The 24,271-nt window shown below is 22.1% G+C and overlaps 9 protein-coding genes across 9 annotated transcripts; 5 read left to right on the forward strand and 4 right to left on the reverse strand.

Annotated features, from left to right (window-relative positions):
* Positions 1-4,980: 4,980 nt before the first annotated feature.
* On the forward strand, positions 4,981-6,539 carry SRAE_1000028100 (G protein-coupled receptor, rhodopsin-like family and GPCR, rhodopsin-like, 7TM domain-containing protein; the record flags this gene model as incomplete). Its single annotated transcript, XM_024647094.1, has 4 exons — positions 4,981-5,086; positions 5,150-5,694; positions 5,909-6,369; positions 6,488-6,539. 4 exons carry the CDS (start codon positions 4,981-4,983, stop codon positions 6,537-6,539), a joined length of 1,164 nt encoding a protein of 387 aa, XP_024501207.1.
* A 2,620-nt stretch (positions 6,540-9,159) lies between these two features.
* SRAE_1000028200 (Lipid-binding serum glycoprotein, C-terminal domain and Bactericidal permeability-increasing protein, alpha/beta domain-containing protein) lies at positions 9,160-10,839 on the forward strand (the record flags this gene model as incomplete). Its single annotated transcript, XM_024647095.1, has 2 exons — positions 9,160-9,623; positions 9,678-10,839. The coding sequence occupies 2 exons, from the start codon at positions 9,160-9,162 to the stop codon at positions 10,837-10,839; spliced, it is 1,626 nt and encodes a 541-aa protein (XP_024501208.1).
* Positions 10,840-13,559: 2,720 nt separating this feature from the next.
* On the reverse strand, positions 13,560-14,995 carry SRAE_1000028300 (Hypothetical protein; the record flags this gene model as incomplete). Its single annotated transcript, XM_024647097.1, has 2 exons — positions 13,560-14,807; positions 14,852-14,995. The coding sequence occupies 2 exons, from the start codon at positions 14,993-14,995 to the stop codon at positions 13,560-13,562; spliced, it is 1,392 nt and encodes a 463-aa protein (XP_024501209.1).
* A 292-nt stretch (positions 14,996-15,287) lies between these two features.
* Positions 15,288-16,745, reverse strand: SRAE_1000028400 (Kynureninase; the record flags this gene model as incomplete). Its single annotated transcript, XM_024647098.1, has 2 exons — positions 15,288-16,410; positions 16,456-16,745. The coding sequence occupies 2 exons, from the start codon at positions 16,743-16,745 to the stop codon at positions 15,288-15,290; spliced, it is 1,413 nt and encodes a 470-aa protein (XP_024501210.1).
* Positions 16,746-18,093: 1,348 nt separating this feature from the next.
* On the forward strand, positions 18,094-18,843 carry SRAE_1000028500 (Triosephosphate isomerase; the record flags this gene model as incomplete). Its single annotated transcript, XM_024647099.1, has 1 exon — positions 18,094-18,843. One exon carries the CDS (start codon positions 18,094-18,096, stop codon positions 18,841-18,843), a length of 750 nt encoding a protein of 249 aa, XP_024501211.1.
* Positions 18,844-19,153: 310 nt separating this feature from the next.
* On the forward strand, positions 19,154-19,666 carry SRAE_1000028600 (ATPase, F0 complex, subunit F6, mitochondrial family-containing protein; the record flags this gene model as incomplete). The annotated part of the gene is made up of 3 exons (XM_024647100.1): positions 19,154-19,269; positions 19,316-19,518; positions 19,578-19,666. 3 exons carry the CDS (start codon positions 19,154-19,156, stop codon positions 19,664-19,666), a joined length of 408 nt encoding a protein of 135 aa, XP_024501212.1.
* A 631-nt stretch (positions 19,667-20,297) lies between these two features.
* Positions 20,298-20,774, forward strand: SRAE_1000028700 (Hypothetical protein; the record flags this gene model as incomplete). The annotated part of the gene is made up of 2 exons (XM_024647101.1): positions 20,298-20,395; positions 20,435-20,774. The coding sequence occupies 2 exons, from the start codon at positions 20,298-20,300 to the stop codon at positions 20,772-20,774; spliced, it is 438 nt and encodes a 145-aa protein (XP_024501213.1).
* A 110-nt stretch (positions 20,775-20,884) lies between these two features.
* Positions 20,885-21,318, reverse strand: SRAE_1000028800 (Tctex-1 family-containing protein; the record flags this gene model as incomplete). Its single annotated transcript, XM_024647102.1, has 3 exons — positions 20,885-20,932; positions 20,974-21,037; positions 21,077-21,318. The coding sequence occupies 3 exons, from the start codon at positions 21,316-21,318 to the stop codon at positions 20,885-20,887; spliced, it is 354 nt and encodes a 117-aa protein (XP_024501214.1).
* Positions 21,319-21,513: 195 nt separating this feature from the next.
* Positions 21,514-22,563, reverse strand: SRAE_1000028900 (Succinyl-CoA ligase [ADP/GDP-forming] subunit alpha, mitochondrial; the record flags this gene model as incomplete). Its single annotated transcript, XM_024647103.1, has 2 exons — positions 21,514-22,451; positions 22,500-22,563. The coding sequence occupies 2 exons, from the start codon at positions 22,561-22,563 to the stop codon at positions 21,514-21,516; spliced, it is 1,002 nt and encodes a 333-aa protein (XP_024501215.1).
* Between the last annotated feature and the right edge of the window lie 1,708 nt (positions 22,564-24,271).

A 24,271-nucleotide genomic window follows, 5' to 3' on the forward strand; every position in this document is an offset into this window, starting at 1 on the left:
TTTCTCTTACCATAATAACACCCACACGTTATCTATTTTATGGATTCTGTAATATTTTTTTTTCTTAATTTTTATTCATTTATTTCCACTATAATTCTAGTTTCTTCAATAATCATCTCTGACAACTTTACAGAATTCGCAATAAATTAACGTGTGTAGCGGTTTAGTAACGCTGCAGTAGCTGATAACACTTTCAACTGCATTTTTATTGTTGATTGAGTTTGCCTAATGATAAAAAAGTATAGAAACGTTATTTTGTTTAAAGGAATTCTCAATTGATCAAAAAAAGTTTATTTTTTGGGAGAATTTTTAAATCTACATAATTATTAGGATTAACAAGATTTTTGTTCTGATGTAGACATCATGTATTTACATTTTCTAAATCATTATGAAGATGAAAAAAATTCATCATCATAAAAAAATTTTTAACAAGTACAGGAGTTCCAAATAATTTTATGGCTTTAAATATTTATGGAATATCACAAGTTTCAGTCATTTTAAAATAATTTTTTTTAGATTTTCAAATTTTTACAATAAAAATAAAAAAAATTTTTAAAAATAATATTTTTTGTTATATTGTTTGCACTAAGTATTGTATCAATTTTTATATATCCAATTTTTTTATTACTGTATGTTTTATTTATTTATTTTTTAATTTTAATATGTTTACCCAAAATGGAAAAGTATTAGGTAAATTATTTTTTGTTTTAAAATTTTAATATAAAAAATATTCTTATTTTAAGTATCTACTTAAAACAAATTTACTTCAGATATTTATTGTAAAAACAATAAATAGTAAAAAAAAATTCTTTTTTTAATTTGTTTAACAATATTAAAGATTTAATAATATATTAATATACATATACAAAATGTGACTTAAATGATTGTAATCAAGACATTATGTTTTGTTTACAATCCTCTTTAACATTTAATCATAAAGAATTTCAAAGAAATATAAAATAAAAAACATTGTTAATTGTTAGAGTCTTATCAAATATAACATTAATATGATTAATAATCTTTTGATGGTGATTTTAAAACTATTATACAAATGTCTTGATAAAATAATATTAATTTTTAAATGACAAAAAAAGTTATCAAACTTTAATAATCTATTTAAATTAAAAAAAAGATACTATAAAGTGGGAAATGGCGATTGGAAATTTTTTTTTTACAATTATCATTGTTTTAAAAATATAAATTTTATACTATAAAAGTTTTTTTTTAATAGATACTAATTTTATTTAAATTAATTTATATATAAATGGTTGTTTAAAATAAATAATTTTTTTGGTAAATTATATTTGTTTAACAAAAGTTATTTAATGCTATAAAATTAATTTTTTTTCTAAATAAATAAAAAAGCAATGTACTTTATTAAGAATTTTTTACTAGTTTATACTATGAAAAATGAAATAAATTTTAATTTCTTTTATTTTAAATGTGGTTGTACTTTGGTAGAAAAAAAAAATAGTAAATTAATTATTTACTTTGTGTCATCTTTTTAAATACTAATATCTTTAATAGTATATTGATATATTATCTTTTTTATAATGTATTTTTTTTTTATTCATTATTTTAATTGTTAATATTTACATTGTATATTATTTTACTTTAAATATAATTTTGTAATGATAAAAAAAATTATTATAATATGTAAGGTATTTATAAAGTGTCATATTTTGCGGGGCATCCCAAAATTTGTCTATATATAGGATACTTTTGTATTCTGTAATTTAAGAGTTTCCTTATTTATATAAGTAATTTGTATAAACAATAATTTATCATTTATTATATTAAAATAAATTTTTTTTTTCAATATAATTTTAAAATATTTATAGTTAGGTAAGTAAATATATACCTATTTTTATTAAAAATAAATATTAAATTAATTTTTACCTAGTTCTTTTAAATGTTCTTTTTTTTATATATAAGATACAATATTTTTTAATATAAATAATATTTGTTTTTCATAAAGTAAAATATACTAATTTTATAACTCATTATTAAATGATAAAAAAAAATTAGTGTAAAGTTTTGTGTGAAACAAATACAAAGTTATTACTAATTCAATATCCTCCTTGTTAAGATATTTCTTTTGGTATCAGATGACATTTATTTTATTACATACATATTTACAGTATATAAACTTTCTCATGACAATAAGAGATGGATAAATATTTGATTATAAATATAATTCATGAAAAGTGCCATCACTCATTTATTATTAAATATAGTCATAATTATATATTTTATAGTCATATTTAAAAAAAATTATCATGTTATTTAATTTTTTTAATAGATTTTTGTATTTTTAATTATTTTCGTTTTTTTTTTAATTTGATATGATATATTTTAAAATTTTTATTATTTTCAATTACATGTTAATTAATTTTTTATAAAAATCATAGTACAAATAATAAATTGATATTAATAAATATTTATATAATCAAAATATTTATAAATATTTTGTTTTTTCTTACTATATCATATAAATTGTTTATTGTACAAAAATATGGAGAATATCATTTATATATTTTATTATGACATTAACTTTTGTCTTCATTTATTTTTATCACTTTTAGAAAGAAAGGATAGTTAAACAAAAGTTATTTAAGAAAATTTAATTAATTTAATAATTTTTAAATACACATTACAAACTATGGTATATCGTCAAATAAGACATTAGTTAAATATTTAACAATATTTCATTTAGTTTCTCTGTGTCCTCATAAAATATATCAGCTTGTTAATAATTGTCTTTGGGAATAGTATCTAGGAATGATTTTATCTTTTTTGTTTAATTGTAACCAATACATTATCTCATTCTTATTATTTATTAAGTAACTTCTATTTCCTTTCAATAAATATAGTTGACATTACTAATATACGTAAAATATGTTTTATAGTGATATAAATTACTTTATTATTAAATATATATCCTCTTATAACATAGATTTGCCACTTCTTAAAAATTTCTCAAACTTTATATTGATAACATAAATATTTCAATAACTTACGCATCTTAAATTCTAGAAACTGTCTAATAATGTTTATATTACTTTTGTTAATATACATAAATATTATGTAGTTAAAACATTTTTTTACACCTATCAATCATTCAATTTTTTCAAATTATAATTCAACATTTTTTTTTTTCAATTTAAGAAACATTAATCTTCAATAATATGCCATAATAAGATGATAAAAATATTTAGTTATAAGAGATTAATATTTATCAATTTTTTTCATTTTAAATGATAAAAGATACTTCTATTAGATATATTTGGAAATATATTTTATTACAATTAATCATCAACTTGACATTATCTTAAACATCTTTTTCAACATGTAAACGAATAAAACTTTTTAAAGACAAGTATAATTTGATAACAAATAAAAAAGTTCCTTATTACATATTTATTTAAAAAATTTTTTTAAAAATAAAATACAAATAATAGGTTATTATATATTATCTTAAAATATTTTGATCACATTAATAATCTATTTTAATGATAATACTTAAATTTTATACAATTCAATTATTTTAAATTATAGTACACCTTCACTTTATTATCAATTATATTTTTTTTACTTGTATATTTTAATTTATTGTAAATTTTTAAAATATAAAAGTCTCACGTATATTTAGATTCAAATTTATTTATTGAAAAATTCTATTTCTTAAAATGGTATCCTTTTAAATATATAGGAAATTTTTAATTAATATTCATATATAAATGTTTATTATAAGCTTTTTTTGCTCTTATTTGTGTCAATTTTGGTTCTTTTTTAAAATCGAAAAATTATTATTTTAGTTATTATAGTTATTATTAATAATTAATATATATAAAATATAAATATATAGTACATTATGATGACAATAGATACCATCATTTTTAATTTAATTAATTATTCAATATTTTATTATTTCCTGATTTTTATTCCTCATCTGTCAAAACCCCCGTTCATTTTATTGCTCCCTCAATACATTTAGTATATTTCGATGCAGTATTTTATTGATAATAAAAATTAAATTATTCGCTAGTATATGAAAAATTGTGAAGTAAAAAATTTGTCTTCTTTCATTTTTAAATTAAGGTAAAAAAAATCCTACGCTTTCAATAAATATTAATTTTAGCTAAAAACAATAGAATGAAATATTTTTAATTAAAATAAGATTTATATATATTCTTTTATGCCTTTTTTACATTATCTTTAATTTTTTAAAATATAGTTTTATAAAATAAAGTATAACTTATTTATAGCACCTTATTCACATAATAATCATTAAAATTTATTCTTCCATATTTAATCATTTTAATATTAAAAGAAAATATTTTATTTTGTTATATAAATATATTATTTTTGAATACCTTTGACTTTATTATTATATTTATACATTTTTATTATTATATTTTTACATTTTTATTATTATATACTTCAAAAAATTTATTGTTATATATTAGCTAATACATCATATTTTGATTATTAATCTCTTAAAATTACTAAAAAAAATTTTTTTTTTGTTGATACTTTTTAATAAAACCAATTATATAATTTACCATTTTATGATAAATATTTTTTTCAAATTTTGTAAAAATTTTTCCCACTTATCTTACTAGTTCACCCTCATTTTTAATTATTTTCAACAAGTCATTTAATTTATATGATCCTAATTTTAATTTAAAGGTCATTTACTTCCTCAACATTTTATTTTCAGATATAATTTATAAAACATTCCATATTTTTTTTTTCAATCTTTAATTAATACTTCTTCTTTTTTTTTTATAAATATATATAATTTCTATTTTTAGAGATAATATATTTCAATTATTTAAATTAATGTGAAATAATTTTTACCTAAAGAAGTTAAGATTTAATAGTTGTGGTAATTTTTTTTTACTATACTTATATACATGTATAGATAAGAATTTTTAAAATTTATTTATATTATCTTTCTATAAATAAAATAAAAGGATGTTTGCATTGGCATTAGATGAGTATGCCGATCCAAAATTAAATGAATTAGCTAAAGTTGATTATGTTGCTCATGGAATTATTATGCCAATTTTTCTTTCTATAGGTAATTGTTAAATTTTTAATTCAACAATAAATTTTTAATTAATTTTTTTTTTAATATTTAAAGGTTTTTTAAATCAATGTATGAATGTTAAAACATTATCACAATTACCTTCACCAGGATTTTTATATTTAAAAGCATCAGCTATTGCTGATATTCTTTCAATTGTAGCGTTAATACCATTTGTATTACGTCATATGCATGTTCATTATTGTTACTCATATTTGGCTATGTTTTATCATGCACATTTAGAGTTACCAATTGCTAACAGTCTAATAACAACAAGTGCATTATGTATAGTTAGTATGACAATAGATCGGTACCTTTCAATATGCCATCCAATAAAATTTTTTAATAATGTTGAATCTCGCAAAAGAATAAAAAATACCATTGGATGTTTATATTTTATAAGTATTCTTGTTTATATTCCTTCATGTTGGCAAAATTATGTACATGGTGAAAGTATGGTAAATTTAAATATATCTTCAAGAGATCGTCTAGATGACTATTGCAAACTTGATGTTCATTATAAAGGAATTATTTATATGAAAAGATTAAATGAAGAGTTAAATTTTAGTATCATTTTTACAGGATATCTTTTTTCAAGAGAAGTAAGTTAATTATTAAAAAGTAAATTTCTATCACAAGAAGTGAAGTAAAAAAAAATAAAGTAATGATAATAATTATATGTTTATATTATTATATATAATCATTTATACGGATAATTTTATGTATCAATGAATAAAAAAGTTACTTTTAGTCTTAATAATTAATATGTATATTATTAATATATTTGATAAATAAATAAATAAATATATTTTATAGATTATCTCAAGAATAGGGCCTATACTTATATTAGTATTGCTTAATCTTTTAATGGCAAAATCTCTTTCAAAATTTCATCAACGTAATCTTGATAGAAGAAGATCATTTAGAAGATCATCTAACTCAGAAAGAAATAGAATATCAGTTCTTTTATTTATTACTTCAGCAACATTTATTATTTGCAATCTTCCAGCATCACTTCTCTCAGTATTTAAGGGTCGATTAACAGATCAATCAATTGGATATCAAATATTTCGTGCTTCATGTAACCTAATTCAATCAACCTCTTATCTTTACAATTTTTATTTATATACTCTTTGTTCCTCAGAATATAGAGAAGCATTCATAAAAATTATAAATTGTAAAAGGTATATTGATGAAAAAGAAGGAAATTCTAAATTTGTTAGAGGTAGTAAAATGATTTTATCAGTTAATAGTAAGGATAAAAATATAGTACCATTGTAAGTATTAATATTTTAATGTATTTATAAAAAAAAAAAGTATTATAATATATGAAATTCTTTCAAAAAAAAAATAAAATAAAATAAAATAAAATTTAAATCATTTTACTCACTTTAGATTAAATTCTCCAACACATGCTCTATCAACAAGATCACCAGAATCACCATAATGATATCTTCTTTTTTTTCAAATACTATTTATGAAAAAAGAAATAATATTATTTTTTGGACAAAGAAACAATTATCTCATGAAAATTACGGTGTATTATTATTATTATTATTATTATTATAATTGTTATAATTATTTTTGTTATATTCCCAGAAAAAAAAAATTAATTAAAAAAGAAATTTTTCTTTTTTTTTTTTGATTAATTTCTTTAATGTAATAATTTTTTTATGAAAATAAAATCTTCACCTTCAGGGTGTAATTGAAGAAATTTTATAAAAATGCTTGCAATTACAAAAAAAGCTATAAAAATCTTGTTTGACTAATGACAAAAACTAAAAATGTTACCATTTATTATTTAAAGTATAAAATAAATATGTTGATGATAAAGATCATTAAAAGAAAATGAAAAAATTTTAAAAGAAAAGTTATTTGTGTTTTTAATAGTCTTTAAATTTATTATAATATATTTCACTTTCAATTATCTTTAAAATTTAATTATCGTCTACCTAACTACAAGGTATAATTATATGTATTATATATAGATATATAAAGTATTTATTTATCTTTGATAATACTAAAAATTTAGCTAATAGAAAATGATTAATCAAAAAATGTTGTATTTTGATTTAGATAAAGTGATTTTAATTAGCATGTTATCATTTATACCCATATAAAATTGAATTTATAATGAAAATTAAAAAGAAAAAGACAAGGATAAAATTTAGTATAAATATGTACATATATTATATTTGACCAGTTGTAGTAAATTGATGAAAGCTGGTTATTATAATATTAGCTTCAAAAATTAGTAAAGTGGAAGTTGTTAAGGAAAAATGATGATGATAGAAAGAAGATAGTAATGTCTTTTCTTTTTTCTTCACCAAACCTTAATGTGACAAGGATAATGTTGAAAATATTTATATATAAATATCTACTTATTTTCCATCTTTTTTGGCCTTGGAAATTTTAAAAATTACTTGGAGCAAGTACACTTTTTATTGCACCAACCCATTTTGAATACAAAAGTTGAGACATAAACTATTTTCATCTCACTTTATAATAATATCATTATCATTAATACTTCTTTTATCTATTTATTTTTCTATGAAAACAACTTTGAATTATACAAATAAGAAAAAAAAAATTTTTTAATTATCTTATTGCCATTATTTCAAGAAATCTTGTTTAACCATCTTTTCTTTTTTTATTATATATTTTAAAAAGATGTTTTATTACTATATATATATATATATATTTTTTTTATATATATAATATTTGCTAAATAAAATAAAAATAAATATGTAGAAATTTTATAAATTTAATCATTTCTACAAAAAAAAATTATCCCTATATGTTATTATTGTATAAATTTTATGATAAAATAAATATATTAGTATTTTTAACAATAATATATAAGAAAGGCAAAATATTATATTATTTATATTCATAATAATCACGAATGATTAGATTATTGTTTGATGGTAAATGATATAATGATCATTATTACCATCACCAGCGTCAACATTTCCCAACACTCGAAGATGTATCTATCTATCTATCTATATATATCTTTTATAATCTCGTTTTAATATCTTTGAACAATTATAAAAATATAATATATCTATCTATATATATATATATTTTATATATTCTTTCCTATATTTAGAAATAATACTTTTATATTAATATTTATAAAGCATTATTAAAAAAAAAAATATAATTTTTAAATTTTACTTTTTAAATTTATTATATAAATATTTTTTTATTTATTTAATAAATAATAAATTATCATATTAGATATATAAATATAAGTATTCTTTTTTTTTGATAAAAATAATTTCTACTTTTTAATAATATAAAACAAACTTTTATTAATTATTTTAATGTTAATTGCCAGATTAAAATATTTTTTGGTGCTTCTTAACTTGTATTTAATTTAAATTACTTGATAACAATAGTAAAATGAGGTAAATATATAACTTTTAATAGAAATCTTTTATTAAATATTAACTATAAAAATTTTAAATACATAATTTTATTATTAAATGTACTATTTAAATCATCTTTATTATTATTGTTACAATTTTTAATAAATTTTACTTTTAAATAGTAATTTTAATTATTTATGTTAAAATTAACCTAAAAATAAATTATTACATATAAAATTTTTTTTTTTTCACATTATGATCATTAAAAAAAAAATATGTTATTAAAAAAATTTTTTTGTAATTAATCTTCTTTTCACGTTCTTATTTAATTAATCCATGATTACAATTTTTTTTTTAATATATGTTTACTAATCATATCAAAAGATAATATTATATTATTTGTCTAAATATCTTTTAAAATATCGGTCAATCAATTGATACAGTGAAAAATTATTTTAAACGCCTTAATAGAAGTAATTGTTAAAAGTTTTTCATATTATGTTAAAAATGAAACTATTTATGACCAGACAATTTTTTAAATACATTAAAAATATATTATATCCTTTTTATCTACTTTATATATAATAGATCATATTAATGCTTCAATATTATATCTTCTAGATCATGACCCTTTTTTTTTCTCACTAATAATAATTGATAATAATATTTCTATTTTTCAATTTAACTTTTTAGATGATAATCAGGGCTTTGTTATCTTGCCATAAACCTCCACCAACAACACAAAATTTTATAATATTATTATTATTATTTCTTTTATCATTTATAAATGGACAATACTTGGCAAATAACTATTTTACATCACCAGATATTAATGCGGGTTTCTATACAGATATCTCACAGAAAGCATATAAATTAATGGCATCATTTTTAACAAATGGAGTTTTTAAAATTATGAAACATTCATCAATTGATTTTAATATTACCTATTCTATTAATCCTCAACAATCTATACAATTAACCTCAATAGGATTAGACTTTTTTGACTATAATTCATTTAACTCAATAATGGAAGTTGGTAATAATGATAACCAATTAAAATGGATAGGTAAAGATTTTAAAGGAACTTTTAAAATACAATATAAAATATTTACTGAAGGGAAAGAAATTTCTGGTATTGTTCCTATGACACTTGATGGGTAATTTTATTTCTCTTTTTAATTATATTTATATAATAAATTAATTATTTTTAGTAGTACATTTACATTTGTATTATTAACTGGTATCAATAATGATGGTCATCTTAAAACAGAATTAACTAAATGTATAGCATCAGTTGAAAAAGTTAATTTACAATTTTCTCCAACTGACATTGAATTTTTAAAGACAACAATTCCATTAATTTATAAAACTATTCGTGAAAATATTCATAATATATTATGTCCAACATTTACTGAAGAATTAGTACCAATTATATCAAATCGTCTTATGAATACACCATTATCTGTTTCTTTATTTGATCATTATTTTATTAATTATGGTCTTCTTGGTAATATTAAACATTATGAAAATTATACACATATAGGACATCGTGGTAATGTTTTTGGAATTTTACGTCAAGGAAGAACAAGATTAAATGACTTTAGATTACCATTTAAAGCAATGCCCCTACAAACATCAAATAATAATATAAATGATAAAATGTTAACATTTACAATGTCTAATTATACCTTAGCATCATTACTTTTTTGGATGGATCAATATAGAAAATTTGATTTTGAAATAAGTAAAGATGCTATAAATAATACACAAATTGGTGGATACCTAAGAACAGAATGTGGTGGTGAAGATATATGTGCTGGAACACTTTTTCCAGCATTAGCTGAAAAATTTCCTAATGGTATGGTTATGATAAAAACACATACAATTGCCACACCAATTGTTAAAATAACATCAAAAGGTGTTTTTGTAACATTTGATTCAAGAGTTGATTCATTTGTAGAACAAGTTGATAAAAAAAGAAGATTTTTGACAGCAAATATGTATGCTGAATTATCATTACAAAAAATTAATTTTAAAGATTATGTATTAAATGGGCAATTAAAGATTGATAAAACTAAGATATCAAATGTTGTATCATTAATTGATGGTATAACATCAGAATCATTAGAATTTTTAGTAAATGCATTAAATGAATTATTTATAGCAGATGAGATGTTAAAAAAATTACAAAGTGGTATAAAATTACCAATTGTATTGGATTTTGAACAAAAAAGTAGTAGTATAACATTTGAAGAAAATAAAATTGTGATCTCAGCAGATTATTGTTTTGAAGACAACTGTAAAACATCTGAAGGTGCATTATCTGCATCCACAGATCAAGACGCTAATTATTATGATGTTGTTGAGGGTTAAAAAAAAAAGAAAAAAATTTTTGAGACCTCTATAAAAAAAAAAGAAGTATAACAAGCATAATATTTTTTTTTTTATAAATTGTAATATATATTAAAATTGATCATTTTCTTAAAGAACACAAACATTTTGACTTCCCCTTCATTTATTTTTATTATTATTTGGTGGTGTATCTTTTGCCTTCATTATCTCTTTTTTTTTTAATAGTGTTACTTATAATTATATATGTATATTGTAAAATATTTTTGAAAAATAAAAAAAAATATGTATATAAATTTTTATTATAAAATTTTATCTAAAGTAAAATGGCAGGTTTTTGATAAACATATTATTATTCTACCTTTTTTGTTTCTAGACAAATAATCATCAATTAATTTTGAAAAGTTGAAAAGGGTAGTATAGAAGTAGAGAAAATAAAAAGAACTAGTTAGATGATAAAAATTTACCCAATAAGATAATATTATGACATTTTTTTTTTATTTAACAAAGAATGTAATTTTAAGTGTAATTAATTTATGAATTAAACAGATTATTCTACTTTAGCGACATCATATGTTAAGATTGAAACTTCCTCTGATATTTAAAAATATGATAAATTTCTGTCTTTTTCTAAAACTTGTTTTATTTGAATATTTTAACCAACAATATTACGGATTATTTCTAACATAATACTATTTATTAAATTGCCATCTTTGAAAAGTCGTCTTTAACATTTTAGTAAAGAACAAATTTTTAATAAAATAAGAGTAGGTATCCAGTAATAAGTTCCATTTAAATAAACTAGTTCCATAGTAATATTAAGTTCTTTATTCATGTAATTTTATGAAAGTTGGCAACGACAGTTCGGTATTACTACTCATCTACCTGTTTTTTTTTTGGCCATTTAGTTAAACTATAGTCATCTGACAGCGATATCATTCAATTTCTTAAAAATTCTCAGTTGGATATCTGTAGTTAAGAATCTTTTATATATTATGCTCAAAAATCTTTCCTATCTATAAATAAAAGTTGCTTCTTAATATCTTCATTTGAAAAGAATTTATAAACTTTATCAAAAATCTTTTTAAAATCTTCCTACAAAATATAATATCTCAAGAATTAATTGCCTTCAAAAAAAACTATTTTTCTTATTAATATAAATATTATAGTTAAAAATTATTTTTCAAAATTTTCAAGATCTTACATGCAAAAAGTTTCTTATAATAAAATTTAAATTAAATATTTTCACTTTTACAAATGTGTTTTTTTTTACCATTACATAAATATTTTCATATTTAAAAGTATCATATAAAGTTTTTTTTTCAAATTCTTCAAAAAATAAAATTTTAAAAATTGATAAATGACATTGTTTAAATTAAATTTTTAAAAGAGAAAGAAATCACCAGTGTAAAATAGTTAAATGTAAAAAAAAATTTAGATACTTTTTAAATTTGACTAATATAATGTTTTGATAATTCTGCTGTTACAGCAGAAATGTTATAATCATAAATTAAAATTGATAATAGAGAAAATCATTTTTTTAACAAGTAACAATTTATTAACATTAATGAAAAAAATTTTTTAAATGTGATTTCATTTATAAAAATAAATCAACGTAATCACAAAAAAAAATTTATTAAAACAAATTAAGATTATATATTTTTCAAGGCAACCTATATTTAGTTTACACTCACTGAATCCCTGTTGACAACACACTCTTTCTAAACACTTTTTTATATGTATTTATTACTTTAGATCATAGGTAAATGATCTCAGTACTGAGAAACATCTAATAAAACATTTTTTAGGCCGTTCCCGGCGGTATGTGCAATACCGGGCCGACCAGTGAATAGTGAGAAGCAAGCTTCAACAACCATTCAGGTCCCAAAAATCATCTAATCTCAAAACCATCAATGATGGTTGTACCAGAGATTAAGCTGATAAGAACAGATACTACACTTTGATCTGAGCTAAAAAGCTCGAGAAGCGATAACGATATTACAAAAGAGATAGACTCTATTATTTAACCTTTCCAATGACAACTGGGTTAATGCTATGTATAGTTGTATGTATAATAACATAAATTCTATATATATTTTATATAAATTTATATACTATGTAAATTGTTTTATTAAAATTGAAAAAAATAAATTAATAATTATAATGTTTATTTATCAAATAAAAAAATATTTTTTACGTTAATCTAAGTAAAAAAAAAAACTAATAAATTATATTGTTATTTATATATTTTTAAAATAGTAATACAAATCCTGCCATTATGAAACAACAACCTGCAACCCAAAGACTAAGGCGTTCTCCGATTCTTGCACATTTCCAAAAAGTACCAGATATTCTAAAAAAATTTAATTTATTAAAAATAATCATCTCTTTAAAAAAAGATACCCTTCTTTATTTTTATCCATAATTCTTGGAAAGATACCACGAATATATGCACATGTACATATTAGAAGAAGGACAACAGTGATAAGAGATTGAAAATTAAATAAGGCTGACTAAAATAATTAAGAAGGCAAAAAAAAAAAATTAAAATTTTAATGTTTAAAGAGAAAAACATACCATTTCAGAGAGTATATTTCAAGTAATGATGTGGTATTGAAACTTCAATAGATACAAACCTCCAATAATATTGGGAGTTTCTTGTTAAGATCAACAATATAAAAATAAAACTATTTATTAATTTGTTTTTTTATCACAAAATAATAATAAATACAAAAAAAAAATTATTAACCCATAACAAGGCCGTGTATATCACTACCAGCTTGTACTTTACAAACACAACAACTAGCTATTTGAAGACTTATTTGTTTCCATTCTCCATTGGGATCTTGGCGAAAGACATCTACACTACGATGAAGTTGTTCACATGTTCCCCAACCAGATAAACAATGATTATCTGTATCACATACTAATTCATTTATTATTTTAGGAAAATATCCATCTGGTAATCTTCTCCATGACCAACAAAATGAACATAAATTTATGAATGTTGATGTTCCTGTTGTTGGTTGACCCCGTGGTGTACATGATATCTTGTGCCTTATTCCTATTAATGGTTGGGGAATAGAATTTTTTGATGTTGGTTGATAATTTGTTGATCCATGTATACGTGGACCATGTAAATTTGGTGGAAACATTGGTTCCATTGAAGAATGAAGAGTAATTGGTGGAACAGAACGTTCTGTTTTTATTTTTACTTTTTCATCTAATGTTTCATATTTTAAAATATGGGGTGGTTTTATATTATAAATATCTTCATTTACTATTTGTTTTCGTGTTGTGGTAGTTGTTGTTGTTGTTGTAGAAGTTATATGAATAATAGTTAATTTAGATTTAACATTACTGACAAATGTTGATTTATTTTGATTAGGATTCAATGGAGTTTTTTTTATTGTAACATTAACAGATGCTAATAATTGATTTATTCGAACTTGAGAATCTCTTATTATATGTGAAGATTTTACATATGCAGTTGATTGTTTATTTGTAGAAGACATATTTGGATTAATACTTTGTAAAAGATTATTTGGTTTATGTGAAATATAAAATTTGGATCTTAACAAAGATTCTTTATTTGAAGCATTTAAAAATTGTTTTCCTTTTTTAACAAGTGGTTCTATGTTATCAATTAATGTTTTAACTGGTGTAATAATTGGAATATCAGCAGTCATTCTATATTTTTTACATTTAGAGGGATTTAATTCATCATCAAATGGAATATGAAAATTAAATTTTAATGAATTTTTACTTTTAATAACATGACGATAATACAATATATAATTCATAATACCAACACATTGTAAACATTCTTCAGTTTTACATTGAAATTTTGTTATTTCATCTGATGTCATTGGTGGAGTATCTACATATGTTGTATCATGAAATGATAATACAGCTTCCTCTAATGTTACAGCAAGATATCTAGGATCATAATTAATACATTTTGAATGATTTGGTAATGTTATACAAGGACACTATAAAAAATAAAAAATTTCATTTAAAAAAAATGATAATTTACCGTATCTACTTTATTTCCTTTTAGTCTTTGTTTAAAAATTTGTTCAAAATCTATGTTATCATTACCACAATATATTTGAAATATTTGAATAGTAAGAAAAAAAATTAAATGACATATTAATCTGGATTCTAATAGTAGAATCATAAGAATATGTGTTGATGTTAAAATTTTATTTATAAAAAAAATATTTTTTGCATAAAAATATAGAATAATGTATCAAAAAAAAGATAAAGTTTATCAATTGATTATGTATTTTATAATTTTATAAACAAGAAATGATGCTTATATTTTTTTTCTTTAAATCTAGTTCTTAACTGGTATGCTATGATTTTTTTTATCTTTTTTTTCATCAATGAAAAAAGTAATTTTTTAAATCTCTTTAAAATTAAACATTATCTAAATAATTTATAGTTTTTTTTTTAAAAAAAAAATATAATCAATGAAATTGTAAATCTTCTTCAACTGTTTTAAGTGATTTAATAAGAACATTGACAAAAGAATGGACATCAGTAAAAGTATTGTAATAATGGACTGGTGTGGCACGAATAACATTGGGATACCTTTTGTCAACAGCAACACCATGTTTAATAAGTTGATTATAAACAATACCTATATCAAAATTAAACTTTAAACTTAATTGACAACCACGTTGTAATGGATCTTTTGGAGTTATTATTTCACAATTAACTTTTTTAATAGCTCTTGTTTTACTATTTAAATTAAAATAATAATTGATTAAACTTTCGAAATAACCTGTTAAATATATACTTCTTTGTCTCATTTTTTCAATATTTGTTTTTTTATATATTTCTAAAAATCCTAATACACCTACAACAAGCATAAATGGTGGATTTGATATTCTATATCCACTTGGTCCATTATCAAGATCTAATTTATTATCCATAACAAATCGAGTATCAGCTTTGTGACCCCACCATCCAACTAACCTTGGTCTAGAATCTTCATAATATTTATTGTGCAAAAACAACCCCCCTAATCCACCAGCACCAGTACAAGCATATTTGTAGGTACACCAAACAGCAAAATCAACATTCCATTCATGAAGTTTTAATGGAACATTAGCAAAAGCATGTGCTAAATCCCATCCAACAATACAATTTTTTTCATGACCTTTTTTTGTAATTTTTTCAATATCAAATAATTGACCTGTATAATATTGTATTCCTGGAAGTAATATTATAGCAATTGAATCACCTTCTTCTTCAATTTTTTTAATTATATCTTCAGTTCTTAGTGTATCTTCTCCAGATCTTGGTTCAAGACATATCATACAATCATCAGCTTTTAAACCTTTTAATTCAATTTGACTTTGAATTGCATAATGATCAGATGGGAAGGCCTTTGCTTCTAAAAGAATTTTATACTTTTTTGATGTTGGTTTGTAAAATGATGTAAGAAGACAATGTAAATTAACAGTTAATCCATTCATCATTGATATTTCATTAGGTAAAGCTCCAACAATTTTTGCTACACCATCCAACAACAATTCATCTCCAAATGCCCATGGTAATTCACCATCTACATGCCCAAAAACACCACTAAAAAATAGTTTAAATATGATTAATTATCATTGATAAGCATACACTTCAGCCCATTTTTTAAATTGTTTATTCATAATATCTTGGGTTGGTTTAGGAAGAAGACCTAAAGAATTTCCACACATATAAATTGAATCATCATCATCATTAACTAATGAATGATCAACATGTGGAAGTTTACCCATTTTAGGATAATGAAAGTCATCTCTTAAACATTTTAATTCCTCTAATGAATCTAAGTAGGTGGCAAATGATTTTTCAGTAAAATCATTTAATTTTGAATTTTTAAGATTTCTATTAATAAATCCTTGAATATCAATATCATAGCATGTCATTTTTTTAAAAATAATATTAAAATAAAAGTAATCCTGAAGAAGAAGAAAATTATATAATAAACAAAATTAAAATTTCATTATTTATATGTATGTCCTTTATTTTAGATAATTATTAATTACTGTTACGCAAACATTTTGTTACATAATTTTTATTTTATCGTTCTCCTATAATTTATATAAGATAATAAATTTACGTAATAATATTGATTGATATATGATTAATTTATTTAATTACTTTATTTTATATTTTATGTATTCATTTTAATTTACTTAGAAAAGATGTATAAAAAAAACTTCATGATTCAAGGCCGTACATTATATGTAAAATGTATAAAGATATCGTTATGGATGAGTACTGATTATACTTATATGATATCAAAAAAATTACAAAAAATATATATAAAATGAATACTTGTATAGTTAATGATCACTGAAGATAAAAAAAAATTTAATAATAGACGTACTAAAATTTTTTTTTTACAAATTTAAAGGACATTCGTTGCCTATCAAAAGTTTTTTTGCCTTTTAAAAGTAGATTTTAAATTTTTTTGTCAATAAGTACTCCATTTTTAAAGTAATCTTAGTAGTATTTTGACATTTTTTTCCCTGTAAAATTTTGAATCTTCTTGAAAAGTTTTTGCTATTATGCCTAAAAATATCAATTTTTTGGCTTTGTTTTAAAATTGTTTTCGTACTTGAAAATTTTTGTAAGCTGAAGTAGTATTAATTCAAATATTTATATTAGATTACATATCAACTTCAAATCTATTTTTATTTTAACAAAAGCTGTGGAACTTGAATATTATAATTTTTTTTAAAAAAAAAAATAGTGATCTAAAAAAAATTTTCATGCTTATATAATAACTAGTTAAAAAATAAATTTTTTTTAATGTTTATTACAAAAAAACCTAGCTGTATTCTATAACCCTGAACAGGGTTTAAAGTTATCATTTTTTTTTTAAAAAAACTTAACAGTGTTAAAGTAATATTCAAAATTTAAAATAAAATAAACATTTTCCATAAGTTTTTGTTATTATTCAAATCATTGTAGTAACTCGACAATCTTAAATATATTTATCTCAAGATTTACATTGTGATTCATATCTAAGAAAAATTTTTTTCTGGCTGAAATAGAAAAAAAAAACAAACAAGATGTCCAAGAGTATTAGTGGAAGAGAGTATATAGAAATATAACTTTATTTTATATATGTATTCGTGTTAAAGCTTTTTTACACTAAGATAAAAATATTACATTTTGCACGTTTTAATTTTTATCAATAATATTTTGGGAAATGCTTTCATTTTGTTATATTTTTAGATAGTTTCTCTTGTTTCTACTACTTTGAAGATGACTGCTGAACGTAAATTTTTTGTTGGTGGAAACTGGAAAATGAACGGTGACAAAGCATCAATTGATGGAATTTTAAATTTCTTAAATGGATATGCCGATGATGGTAAGGTTGATGTTGTTGTCTGCCCACCAGCACCATACTTAGTTTATGTCCAACAAAATCTTAAGAATGGTGTCAAGGTTGCCGCACAAAATTGCTACAAAGTTCCAAAAGGAGCTTTCACTGGAGAAATTTCACCAGCAATGTTAAATGATCTTGATATTAAGTATGTTGTCTTAGGACACTCTGAACGTCGTCACGTATTTGGTGAAAGTGATGCATTGATTGCTGAAAAAACAAAACATGCTCTTGAATCTGGTCTTACAGTTATCTTCTGTATTGGTGAGAAATTAGAGGAGCGTGAAGCTGGAAAAACTAAAGATGTTAACTTTAGACAACTTCAGGCATTAATTGATTTGGGAGTTCCTTTTGAAAATATAGTAATTGCTTATGAACCAGTATGGGCTATTGGAACAGGAAAAACTGCTTCTCCCGAACAGGCGCAAGAAGTTCATATGTGGATTCGTCAATTCCTTAAAGAGAAAGTCTCTCAAGATGCTGCAGCTAAGACTAGAATCATTTATGGTGGTTCTGTTACAGCTGATAATTGTGTTGAACTTGGAAAGAAAGAAGACATTGATGGTTTCCTTGTTGGAGGAGCTTCCTTGAAACCAGAATTCATCAAAATAATAAATGCTAGGAACTAGTAATTTTCGTTTATATTAAAAGTTTTTTACTTGAATTTTTTCTCTTTATGAAATAAAATTTTATATCTATCAATTTTTTTTCTACGTTAGATTTTCTAGAGACCATTTTCATAAATGTATCTTGGTTGGAAAAGTGAATACATACAAGCAAAGTGAGTTGCGGCCCGTTGGAATGATTGTTACAAGATCTATCAATACATTAATTTCTTGGGACATTTATTATTGTTTTGAAGAACTTAATTACTAAAATAAAAATTTTCTTTATACTAAAGCTTCTATTACTTTCGATTTTCTAGGTCTATAACTTGTAATGGCTTCTAGAAGTATTGTTTTGGCACGTTCTCTTTCTACAACACGCCAAGTTTTGGCCCAAGATCTTGTTGCAAAAGCTTTTGTCAACAGAATCAAGGATATTGCTGCTCAACAGTAGGTTTAATTTTTATAAAAGTATTAAAATAACAATAATTTCTAGAGCTAAAGGAAAAAGTCTTTTGGATTCATCCCCAGAATTAAAGAAAGCCTTAAATGATGAACTTTCTAGAGTTGCAACAAAATACAAGATTGACAGCCCTACTGCTGCTGCTAAACTTGAGGTTCAATTTGAAAAACCAACTGTCCAAAGTAGTGTTGATGCCTTATTAGAAGGACAAACATTTGAAAAACTTCTTGAAGCTTGTAAGAAAACTGAAAATGCTTTTACTAGTATAAAAAAAGTAGAATGATGTAATTTCTAGTTCGAAAAATGTCTGTTTTAGTTAAACAAAATAAATCATCAGTTCATTATTTAGGTGCTGCTATTTCAATTCATTATTATAAACCATAGATTTTAAAATAAAAAAATGGAAAAAAAAAATATTGACAGTTTTATGTTCAGATGTTTCATTCAAGAAGTTTTATAACATATGTTTTAAAATATTGTTATCTGTATTTATAAAGGATAATGTTATCTTTTATAACTATACAATTAAAGTTTTAAAAAAAAACAGAACTAATTTTCTTATTAATTGTCTTTCATTTCTGATATATACATATTTTTTATCCAAATCCTAACAAATCTTTTTTTTCTTTTCTGATCGTTCGCTATGTGATAATCATTTTATATTACTTTTATGTATTGTAAAATAGATGAATCAGAAACGTACTTCAATAAAATGTAATGTCATGCTCCATAATTTAATAAATCAACAAAAAAAAAAGTAAAAGTTTACCAGTACAATAATATAATAATTAAAATTTCAATTGTAAAAAAATAAATTAAATTTTGATTTAAAAAGTTAATTAAATAATTTTTTCGAATTATTGGTAAAAGAATATGTGGTATAAAAAAAGCAATGATATTTAAAAAAGAAAACAATGACAAAATATCGAATATAAAAGGTTGGAAAGCAGTGGTGGAAATTAGTTTTTTTTTTACAATGAAACTCCAAAATCATCCTTTTAACAATGAACTTTTTATGATAGTTGCATTCTTTGGTCCAGTTCTGGTACTTATTGTCATATATCTTGTAATATATTATATTGTAATGAAAGTAAAAAAACACTTTGCAAAGAGGTAAGGATACTGTAGAAATTTTATAAATTATTATTTTAGATATCAAAGTACAAAAATACCACTTGATCATCATGTAGGCCTTGATCTCGAAGATGTAAGAATGGATTCACATTATGGAGAATTACCTTGTCTCATAGCAAATGTATCTATTTTGGACACTTCCTCATCAATAACACATTCAACATACAAAACACTCAAAAATTTTCATGAAATTAATCCAAATATTACTAAATCTCCAGATCAGTTATCAGATTTCGATGACAGGATTGGTTACGATGGAACAGACGATATTTTTAATATTAATGACAATGATATGGAAGATTCTAGTTATACGCAGGGTCTTCGATTCAAGTCTGAATATAGTAAAAAGAATAACTAACTCTAACAATTTCTATTTTTTTTTGTCTACATTATGTGTAAGATTTTGTGAATTGTACGTACTTTAAATATATATGTATAAGTATTTTTTTATATTTAATATATTTTTCATTAGTAATTAAAAACAGCAAATATGATTGCTTCACAATATATATGATTCTTAAAATATTTTATTGTAATGGTAGAAACGATAAACATACGTTTGTGTAAAGGTGACTGACGGCATTGTCGGTGTCAGGATCCCACATGCAAGAAGCAGTGACGCTGTAAATTTAATTTTATTCTACCAGATGTCTTACTTACTTCATCCCTTGTCCTCTTTGCTCAGCAATAACAACTTTAACGATGTATTTATATCTTGGAAGATTAAGATCTTTTAGTCGATTTCTAATTGTTTCTGCAACAATAACACTACTATCTTCTATAGTAGCAAGTTCAAATGTTTTGTCATGCAACAACTCTTGACAGACTTCCTCTAGAATTTTTTTACCCATTGTAGAACGAAATTTATTTTGAATATTGGGTCTTAAGACAAAACCGTCCATTGTTAAATTATTAATGTTTATTACTAAAAAGGAAACTTTTTAAAAATGATGTTGCTATGGTAATACTTTATAATGGGCCAAATATGATTTAAAAAGATCTCTTGTTTAAAAAAAATTCATTTTATTTTACAACTAATTTAATATAACTATCATAGTAAAATGTAGTGATAAAAAAATACAAAATTTATATAATTCTTATTGTTCCACTTTCATTCCAAGAAGAGCTCTAGCAATAACTGTTCCCATTTGGGCTGGTGATGGAGTAACATGAACTCCAGCATCCTTTAAAGCAGCAATTTTATCGGCAGCAGAACCTTTACCACCTGCAATAATTGCACCAGCGTGACCCATTCTTCTACCAGGTGGGGCAGTAACTCCAGCAATGAATGAAACAACTGGTTTAGCTTTTTCACCAGAATTGTTTTCAGAAATGAATTTTGCTGCCAACTCTTCAGCTTGACCACCAATTTCACCAATCATTATAATACCTTTAGTTTTAGGATCGTTAAAGAAAATATCTAAAGCATCAATAAAATTTGTTCCATTGAATGGATCTCCACCAATTCCAATACAAAGTGTTTGTCCTAAACCAACATTTGTTGTTTGGTGAACAGCTTCATAAGTAAGAGTACCAGAACGTGATACAATACCAATACATCCATCCATATGAATATGCCCTGGCATAATACCAATTTTGCATTCACCAGGTTTAATAATTCCAGGACAATTTGGTCCTAAAAGTCTACTCTTATTTTGTTTTAAAAGTCTATTTTTGACACGAATCATGTCATGCTGTGGTATTCCTTCAGTAATACATACAATAAGTGGTATTTCAGCATCTAAAGCCTCGTGAATGGCATCAGCTGCGGCGAAAGCGGGAACGTAAATAACTGTGGCATCAGCTCCAGTCTCTTTACGGGCTTCTGATACTGTACTAAAAACTGGTTTACCTAAATGAGTTGTTCCAGCTTTTTTTGCGTTAACACCTCCTACAACTTTTGTATTATATTCCAACATTTGTTTTCCATGGAATGTTCCTTGTTTTCCAGTGAATCCTTGAATAATTACTTTGGTATCTTTGTTAATTTTTAAATTGTTTCTTGTTTGATCATACAAAGCACTGGTAAATGTTGCTAAAAAGTAAATAGAAGTTTAAAACTATTAATTTTTCTTAAACAAACCTTTTGACAAAAGCTGACTTCTTGCTTTTGGTATTAAATTTTTAATTACTCCTATAGATGCCATTCTATAAATCTCCCACTTCTAAAATTAACAATATAAATATTTATTCAATAATATTTTTTAACTATATAACATTATATCATATAAATAAAAAAAAATAAGACAGCTACTAAACAAAAAACAAAAATACACTTGCAAATTATTTATTTTTATAGAGTAACTTATTTAAAATAAATTAAAATACTAATTATTAACAAAATTAAAATATAAATTTGAATGTCATATTAATAAAAATAATCCATAATTTGGACAACTATTTTATATTACATGTCCAAAGAAAGTATAAATGGATAGAAAAATGAAAGTTATCTGACTTGACATTGCTTTGGAATTATGACTTATTTTTTTCGTATTAAGATGAACTGAATTTTTAAAGGATATGTACAAATATTAGTAATTGATAGATAATTATATTATAGAAACGAAGATAATATTCCATTCCCTGTCATTTATGCTTTGTTGATTAATTGATTAAGAAAAAGTTATCATTTTATATTTTCTTTGAATATCCAAATTATACTTCACTTTTTTATTATAATTCTTGATCAATATCCAAAGAATTGTTTTTATCGTTGATGGTAAGTATATTTTCTTTTTCAGGTAATTCACTTACAGTTTCATGAAATTCACAATCGTTAATTGAATGCATACTTTCATCAAAATTACTTTCTATTTTAAAATCTTTATAATTATTATTTATTGATTCATAAGAATCTTGAGATTCTATTTTATTAACTTTTGATAGTGATTCTAAATTTTTCATTTCATTAGAAATTGCCTAAATAAACTTTAAAGAAAATATAAAAAATATAAACTTACTATATCAAAATTTTCTTGATTTGTTAATACATTAGAAATTTTTCTTCTATTTATTAATGTAAGTAGATAATTATTTTTAATATTAATGAGAAAATTTTTGATATTGTTTAATAATTTTTCTTTGTTAGAAGGAAAATTTTCGAAACGTTGCTGAAATTGTTTAATTTTTTCCAATTTTGTTATGTATTCTTCAACAATTAAACGTAGTATTATAACAAACATTAGAAGGTGAAAATGAATGTAAATCAAAGTGTAAAATAAAAAGGAAGATAAAAGTACTGGAAGTGGAGATAATATCTGTTGAAGATATGGTATAAAATTATGATTTTTTCTTCCATTTATAACAATTTCAAGTGATGATAAAAATGATTCACTTGACGATATTTCAGAGAGTGTCTGAAAAGAACTTTTTTCATAAATTTTTTCCATTGTGTTAAGAAGAATAAGTAATTTTTCTTGTATTTTGCCTTTAAATAGTTTGTTTAATAACCAAATTTTTTAAAAACATTTATTAAAATTTTTTTAAAAATTAATGACAAACAATAGTAATTATTTTTATTTACAATCATATTTGTGATTTAAAATATTTGACTCTGGGAAACGAACACTAATTCAAATCATATCATTAAAAAATTATGTTTTTAATATATATATTTTTAAAAATATTAATAAAAATTAAAACTGATTAAAGTATCTCCAACTTTAAATTTTATTTCAAATATTATAAATGTAGTTTTTCTGTGTCTTTGGAACCACATATACATTTACATGAAAATACAAAACGCTTTTCTACCGAAAAAAAAGTTTTTTAGAATTTGAAAATCAAAATAAAATTTTATTAACATTAATTTTGTTAATATATCTTAAAAAATAACAAAAAACAATTAACAAA

This window comes from Strongyloides ratti (genome assembly GCF_001040885.1).
Source record: "Strongyloides ratti genome assembly S_ratti_ED321, chromosome : 1".
Lineage (NCBI taxonomy): Eukaryota > Metazoa > Nematoda > Chromadorea > Rhabditida > Strongyloididae > Strongyloides > Strongyloides ratti.